The sequence below is a fragment of the Phalaenopsis equestris genome, unplaced genomic scaffold, assembly GCF_001263595.1.
Source record: "Phalaenopsis equestris unplaced genomic scaffold, ASM126359v1 Scaffold000428, whole genome shotgun sequence".
NCBI classification, from domain to species: Eukaryota; Viridiplantae; Streptophyta; class Magnoliopsida; order Asparagales; family Orchidaceae; genus Phalaenopsis; species Phalaenopsis equestris.
In genome coordinates, this window is record NW_018164869.1 from 3,034,804 (window position 1) to 3,043,683 (window position 8,880).

The following is an 8,880-nucleotide window of genomic DNA, read 5'->3' on the forward strand; positions in this document are numbered from 1 at the left end:
AACAAAATGAAATTGGGAATATTTTAGATTTATTGGGATTTTTTAGGAATTTTTTGGAATTTTTGGAATTTTTAGATTTTTAGGTCATGGAGGGGCATTTTGGTAATTTGGTCATTTTTGTCAGTTTTGGCAAATTTTGATGTATTCAAAGTGTTTGGAATGAGTTTTGATCAATTTTAGGTATTTTGGCAAAATTTGTGAATTTTGGCCAAATTTGGGTCCCAAGGGCAGTTAGGTAATTTGGAGATGCCTAGGGGCAAAAGACCAAGTTAGACATTTCACATAGAATTGGATAGATATCCATTCTAAATAAGTCATAAACCAATGTATTGTGAAGATATGGTGTATCCTAGTTCCAAGTCAACATCCAGGGTCAATCCTAAGGCCAAGTAATCCTATAGGGACTCTTCTTGAATTCTCTCATAATGATCTTACCTACTAAATGCTAGAGGTTAAGGTCAATATGTGGAATTTCAAGTTGAGTAAAGAGAAGAGTTTTGAATTTCCAATGGTGAGGGTACCTTTTCTAGTTTTCTAAGACTAGTCAATAGGAAAATCCTATGGCTAGACCTAGGCTACTAAAGAAGTTTCTAGACCTCAACCAAAAGTGAGGTCAACACCCACCTTTTTCTTCTCAGTCGAGGGAGCTTGCGACTCCAACTACAGTGTTGGAGTCGAGATCGTGCGTAGATGCACAACAGTGAGCAGCAAGCAGCTAGGTTTCCGGGCTTCGGGGTGAAATCGATGAGTATGAAACCTATTTTCATGTTATTTGAGACATTATTTTTCTCGCTCTTGTTTCTATTTTGAAGTATGTGATGAATTTTATTTTCGGTAGCCGTCGAAGGTGTCGAATTTGCGTCAGAAGTGTCATAAGTAGCTTTTGAGTTTCTGTAGGGGTTTTTAGCATGAAATCAACGAAGCAGAAAGGAGATTTGAAGTATGAGGAAAAAGAGGGAATAATTTTTGGCAGCTTTAAAAAAACGGACTTGTGGGGAGAAGTTTAATTGCTGTAAGAATGTTACTTTTTGGGTTGAATTACTTTGGGTCGAAAATTTATAAATTCCTAAGATGTTTACAGTTTTCAGGTTGTTTACCTGAGGTGACGAGTTCAAGGCATGTGTGTGAAAGCTATTCAAGCAAAGAAGAATAATTTGTTTGACAAAAAATGCTTAAATCTTAAAATTTAATATTATGTTTTATGTGTTATTATGCTCAACATAAAGTATCGTAACACCAACTAGTTAGGAAGATTAAGATTTTAGCATGACAATTGAGGTGAATAATTATATTTTTAAATTTTAGTATTCTTCTTTATTTCAAAATGTATGTTTGACTCCATGGATGTTTTATTTTAATTAAATCCTTCATATTGTTAGTCATGATAGATATATATAAAATATATGTATGAAATGCATGGTATGTATTGTATAGATGATCTGCAAGATAGACGTGATATTATAGATACACATGATGAGCGCGATGAAAAATAATATGCATAATATAAGTAAGAGATGTGAACAAAACCAGAGATAAATATGATATGAAAGATATGCATGATGAGTAGTTGCACAACAGAGTAAGTATGCATGTTAGTAATGCATGAAGATTTCTCAGACTAAAAAATGAAATAGTTTATATATGAATGTTTGTATGTGCATGTTCAGAGGAGTTCACCCCCTAATGATACGGATAGAGGATGTTAGTTTACCCGTGTGCGTAGAGTTTTGTACCACCCTAGACAATTCTGATGGTTAGATCACTAACCGCTGTGCCGACGGGATAATATCAGCCAGGGGTGAGTATATTAAAACTTATATCTCCAGTCAATTGTGATATTTACATTGCTAACCACTGTGCTGATGGGATAATATCGGTAAACGATTGCGATGTGTAGATGGCTAACCACTGTGCCAACGGGAGCGGACGTGACAATATCAGCCAAAGGCGTGGAAGATTTTTTTAATGGTGATTCTCACAAAGATAAAAATGTATGTAAAATGTATAAAGTAAAAAATAAAGTTATGATAAATACATATATAAGATTAGCGTATGATCATTTAAAAAAAGGTTATTGATACACGTATTAACATATATAAGATTTCTTATAAAAAATATGAAAGTTTAGCATATTAAATAGTTTTTTATAGAGATATGCAAGGCCTGCATGTATATTGTATTCCTTTTTTTAGATTACTGTAAGTTTAGAAGTGTGATTGTTTATAGTTTATCTTTATATAACATTTTATGTTGCTTTAATTTATTTTTAGGTTTTAGGCATTTGAGTAAGATGAACAGAAGAGAATCTGTGTATAAAATGCGAGAACAACAAACAAAAATATTTAAATTTATACTTGTTAGTTTTAATTGATTTTTTAGTGGCTCTTTCACATATTATTTAAATGTTAAACGACTTGTGATATAAACAAAATAACAAAAAATTAATTTCTACCGTTCGACCGTTTGTTTCCGTCTAGGTTAACTCTAAGCCCGGGGCAATGTCATGACAAAAAAAATATCAAAACAGAGGTCTAGATCAGAGCAAGAAGTTTAAATTAAATAATTTGAATTTTAATGAAAGAATAGTAAGATAATTGGATTATGTTATAAATATATAAATAAAAAAAATTAATTGGGTCTAATTAATTTATATGGTTGTGTTTTTCAGAATTATGAATGATCCGGAGGAAGATGCTAGAGATGAGAACATAAAATCTGTTGAACTCCAGAATTTCATAGTCAATGTTGGTGCATTCTCTGACATGATAAATGTTGTGATTCAGTTGATTAAAAATTCTCAATCTCAAGCTAGTATTAGTGGAGGAACACCAATGGATAAGCACTTGAAACTTTCTGAAGATATGAAACCATTTCTAGAGTAGGAAGGCCAGTGGAAGCTGAAAACTAGCTTTTGAGAGTGTAGAAGATTATAGATGGGTTATCATGTCCACCGGAGAGAAGAGTTACTGTTGCTACTTTTGCTTTTGAGGGAGAAGCTAATAGATGGTGGCAAGGATAAATGCATAAGAAGTTTGGTGGTAGAAACAACCACTTGATGCAATGAACAAGTTTTTGAAAACCTTCAGAGATTGGTTTTTACCACTGTTAGCTAGAAGGCAGAAGCAAGATAAATTCATTAGGTTGGCCCGAAGAGATCGATTAGTTATGCAATACAAAGCAGAATTTACTATGTTGCCAGATATTCACCCCTGTTGATTCCTAATGCAGAGGAGAATGCCATATATTTCTTTCTAGATTGAAGGATTCGATCAGGTGGTCACTAGTGCAACTTGGGATTGAAGACTATTTAGTACTAGTGGAGATCCAACAGACTTAAAATCATAGAGACATGCATAATAGGAAGAGTTTAGAAGAAGTGACACCAACAATTCATTCAGGAGAAGGGAGTTCATTGGGAAGAAGATAAAGTACTGCATTGATGGAGTTGTCAGTCAGGCTGGCAGTAGCACTAGTGTTAAGTGGGAAGCAGCATCATGGTGAATGTGTTTACTTGGGTACTTATGCAGACAGTCTAGACATATGAGAAGAAATTGCTTTAATGCTACTCAAAGATCCATATCAGTTGCTCACCCAGGAAAAAATCCAGTTCAGAGGAATTTTCAGGAAGGCTCTACATCTTGAAGTGGTCAACAGAGGATAGCAGAAGCTGATACTATGGCTTGTAAGGAGCAACCAAGTCAAAACATTCGTCCAAGAGTTTATTCCTTAACCCATCAGAAGTTGGATGAGCATATTGCCACTGATGTTGATGCATAAAGTTTGATATATTTCAATTATCATTTGATAAGGAACAACTTTTTGTATTCAATTTTTGTTTCATCTTCATAATGTATATTTTCACAGTTGATGTGAAGTTCATGAATTTCAAATACGAAATTTTATAAGGGGAGATTGTAATAATCTATTTTGAGAAATCGGATAAAATTTTGATGTTCTAAAATGTACCCTAAATTCAAAATTTCTCAAATTTCAACCGAGTTAGTTTTATAAAGTTCTATGCGTCAAAACGATTAATTCAATATATAATACTATATATAAATTATGAATGGCTTCAGATATATAAAAATAAAAATTTATATGCCACAATCCGGTCTGGGGCTTGGAATTAACTAAGACGGATACAAGACGATCAGACGGTATGAATTAAAATTTTCTATAATCGTCTACATTTTAACAGATTGAAGAGCCGTTACAAAATTATATTAAAGCGGTACAATTAAATTCACCTTGTTGATGGTTGTTCGCGTCTCCGATAGACGTTTTCTCATCTATTGCTCATATTTAATATTTAATTAAATATGAAAAGTTAGTTAAAACAATTGTGAGCTAAATGAGTTAGTGAATACTCATACTTATAAACTACAGCTATATAAGGAAAATAAAGAACAATATTCATCTCAATTAATCTTCTTTATAAATCAATATAAACATTTGAGATGTTATTCAAATGAATCTATATCATTATCATATCTATAGAATCGTCACATGAGGCACCGTTTAAAAAAATTGTCAATTAAGACACATCAACATCAATATTCTTTTCTATTTACGTGCACAAGTATATTAGTATTCACCTACTAGTACCATCAATGGGTGGTCTATTATAACGAAGCATGCACATGCAAGCAGTCATCATAAACATATGTATTCATTGCATGCAATCATAAGATATAAAGCATACACTAAAATGTATGAATAAATAACTACAACATTCACTACGATATGATCAATAAAGAGAAGAATAGCTCAATCACAATAAAACATCTACAAATGTCATCAACTGCAAACATATTTGAGAAGAACAAATTTGTATTATAATTTAGAAGTACAAGTACTCACCTCGATTTTCGATTAATTTACTAGTTGATTTGTCTCAACGTTGACTTCTCTAAATTTGGAAGTTTAAAATAAATATGATATTCATATTAGTTTTAATTTTATTGATTTTGTTATTAAATATTATATTAGTTTAATTAATTAATAACTTTAAATTATTGAAATATAAGTTTTTTTTATTATTTTACCTTATATAATAATTTTTTTATATATAACAATACTTATATTTATATATCTATATATAAATTTCTTATCACATAAAATTATAACACTTATATTCTACGATCAAACGCCCAACGTACGCCGAAGCTTCGGCTCTCCTGCACGCGTCTACTTTCTCATGCTTCCTCTCCTGCTCGACTGTTGAAATTAAAAGCAAGTGGAAAAAACCAACCGGCGTGGGCGAGTTGAAATGAACAATAACGGGAGTGACATGGGAAATGTCATTTTACTTGTATAAATGAGTTTGTGGTTTTAGTTATGTAAATGATATTTTTAGGGGTGTTAGATATTTAAACTCTAAAAAAAGCTACAAGATGCTGCATTATCTTTCGCTCAGCTGCAAGTGGGATTGATTCATTTGCATCATCGTTAGCCTTAAGTTAACCCAACCATCTGGGCTCGGCATTGTTAATCCTTATTCATTTTTATGTGTCAAATCTGTTTTTTTTAAAGTTTTTTAGAACAACTTTTATCTATTAAAGGTTAGGTCCAACTGTTATCCTTACTTATCTTTTGACAAAAAAAAATTTTCAGCTTGTCGAATAGATATATTTTCTATCATTGATCGTAAGTATATCGAAATCTTCTGCATATATTTTCAGTTAACTGTTCATTAGTAGTCGTCACTTCGACATCTTCTCAAATGTAAGCATTCTTAATTTTCAGACACATCGATCTTAATTTTCAAATTTTTACCACACTTGATTTAAATAACAATGATTTTTTATAGCCAAATATTTAGATCCATATAATATTGTTGTTATTGTCTGCTTTTTGATGTTATTGAAACATAATCATTACAATAGTCATTAAAGTTTTATGTTAAGAACTTAAATTTTTTTTTTTTTAGTTTTAAAGTTTTTACCTTCTAATATTTCTCTATAATTACATTTACTAATTTCAGGGGATAGCTTGCCAATTAGAATTTTATCTCTTATATAAATAGAATACATCATGGCATATCATTTTCAGTACCCATTGTAAACATTTTCATAATTAATCCTTTTCTTAGATATATACCTATACAATAGTTGAGAACTCTTGAATCACTCCCAAATTTTTTAACATTAGCCTGTGCTCAATCTTATATATCTTTTTATAATGGCAACTTGTGAGATGCACATATATTCAGATTCCAGATAGGAAGACTGGAGATGAACGAATAGTTGCTGTTGTGGTGGACGAGGATGCTGTTGGCTCCATTGAAACAGCAGGCTGCGGCGCTAAAATTCTTCGAGGCGACGGTGCCTTGAAACCTTATCTTTCAGAGAACAAGGTAAAATTATTCTTTAGTGTGGCGGCCTGTGTAACACCCAAGTTCATTCCTTCCCCATCTGCATCTATCATTAATACTAATATTGAAAGTTTAAAACACATTTAGGCGGTGTTTGGCTGCAACCTGAATTTTGCGTTAAATAGGATCTATCAAATCCAGTAAATTCGATGCTCTGTTCGACAGACATGAGCTTGTGAGCAATAGCAGAAGCAAATTCTTGAACCCGCTTCACATTTGTATTTAGTAAATCTGGATTTACACGATAAAAAAGACGGAACTAAAAAAAAAAAATGATCTAACAGAGCGTGGGATTTAATTATTTTATTTTATTTTTAATATTTAGTTGGATTTAAGCAAAATTCATGACGAAATCATATTTAAATTATTATACCAAACACCGCCTCAAGGTCGGATAGATTTCTATAATTCATCTAGTAAATGGATTCATAGATTCGACCTCGGAAGTCGAGAAAGGCAGGCAAATAAAAATGATAACCATCGTGGGCTATTGTCAGTTTGATAATGAAATCCTCATGACGAGAACATTGAACATATAGTATTTAGGATGCGAAACTCTGAAGTTAGTTTTTTTTTTTTTTTTTTTTTTGATAATTATAAATTACTCCATTATTAAGAATAATTAACTGTTAGTTTCTTTTAAGGCTACGGATGGTTCAGAAGAAGTGGAAAGGGAGACAGAGAACTCTTCAAGGGCCATGAGCGTGTAGTGTAATTTACTTCGCCTCTGTATAGATTGTATAAATCTCTGTTGATTGGAATTGATGTAATTAGTTAGCTCGCACAATCCTTTCTTTTAAGAAATGAGCAAGCCTCTGTCAAATTCTCATCTAAATGTCTCATGGTGTTGGCTGAGTAGACTTACAAATTGTGCAGGTTGGTGTTGGTCACATGTGGGGCTTTATTTATTGGGATAAGTACATGTAAATCACCCAAAATGTTACTATTTACAAATGAACCGCCCAGTTGATTTTTTTGAACTACCGAACTGATATATTTAATGTGGGGGAATATCAAATGGTAGCGGCTTCAATAATGTTAGACCAATCAAATATTTAGACCATTGATTATGGCTTCGTTCGATATTTATCGAATTTCTCTTAAAAGTTTGGTTTGTCGGAGGAGATGAGCTACAATCTGAAATAGCAAAAATCTACCATTTTTTTTTGGAGAAGTCCGTCTCTTGCCGTCATTCGCTCCAAACTTTCCCGCTGCTTCAAACAAAGCCTGTTTCGAGCGAGATGTTATTATCAAGCATGTGAGTGTACTTGGTATTTATTTCTAAAAATATTTAAATTAATATATAGTTGTTTTGACAGTTTTTAAAAAGTGGGCTGGCTTATTTAAAAAAATTAAATTATATGATAAACACATAAAATTAACACTTTTTTAAAAATAAAAGTAAAATATAAAAAATCAAAATGATTCCAAATTGACCCCAAAATTATTATTTTGACTATTTTGATAGAAGTTTCCAAGTGTTTTAAGCTATATATATATATAAACTTAAGCGACCAAAATCACATGAAGAATCATTATTCATTACATCATACAATACAGCATCATTCACTTCAGTCTGTTTCACTGCTGTGAATCATGCAGCTATATCTGTTAGTATGTAAAAACCTCAAAAAATTAACTTTAATGGTATTAATTTGTATGTAAACTTTAATGGTATTGATGAGTATGCACATAATATATTTCAATCATTTCAATTTCAGAATCAAAGATAATCATTGTTATACTCATCATTTATCAAAATATCATTCCAAATACCCCACTTCAATAAATTCTGATGAATGAACTGAAATATGTACATCATTGTTGAGTAAAGCTACGAGACAAAAATGTTATAACACAAAAAAATTTCAGTTGCAATCAATCATTATCAACACCTTCTACACCGCACCATTTCTCTGAAAGCATTCCCCGAAAGCCTATATCAGTATATGTAAACTCTGAGGTGTGTGAGATAAATTCAACTTCAGGCAAATTTGAACTAGAATGGACAAGAGAAGTCTTGCAAGTGCTTTTGCGAATCACACGAGTCACATTTGTGGGGGCATTTATCGCTTTTGTCTTTGGTTGTCAATGAAGCTTTTGGTCCACCTCTTCTTTAGCCTAGTCCTAGGTCTTATTGTGCTTGGTGTGTTAATGTGAAGATCATCATCCGGAGTCACCCATTGATTCTTTCTTGAGAATATTACACTTCTTCCCTCATAAATTATTTTATACATGTACCTATATTGAAAATATGATAAATAAATCCAAGCATAGTCATAACCTTTAAGTGAATACCCGGACACATGGCAATGCTCGTCGGCGTAGTTTAGCCATGTTGTGTGATCTCTGGTGCAAATGAATGAGGAGGCATGAATAAATGAGAGCTCAATCATCTGTCAATATCCGCAACTGCACCATCTCCCCTTAATTTCCACTTCATGTCTAACTTGATTCCCCTCAAACCCGGCCTTATATGTTTATGACTATCAAGTAAAGAAGAGCGT

The 8,880-nt window shown here is 32.3% G+C and overlaps 1 protein-coding gene across 1 annotated transcript in view; it reads left to right on the forward strand.

The window, feature by feature from the left end:
- LOC110027534 (CLP protease regulatory subunit CLPX1, mitochondrial-like) overlaps positions 1 to 7,401 on the forward strand; it is a 56,373-nt gene extending 48,972 nt beyond the window's left edge. Inside the window, exons 14-15 of the mRNA XM_020729009.1 lie at positions 6,212 to 6,355; positions 7,018 to 7,401. Of these exons, the coding sequence (XP_020584668.1) occupies positions 6,212 to 6,355; positions 7,018 to 7,083 (210 nt within the window). The 3' untranslated portion in view covers positions 7,084 to 7,401. The remainder of the gene's footprint in view (positions 1 to 6,211; positions 6,356 to 7,017) is intronic.
- Positions 7,402 to 8,880: the final 1,479 nt, after the last annotated feature.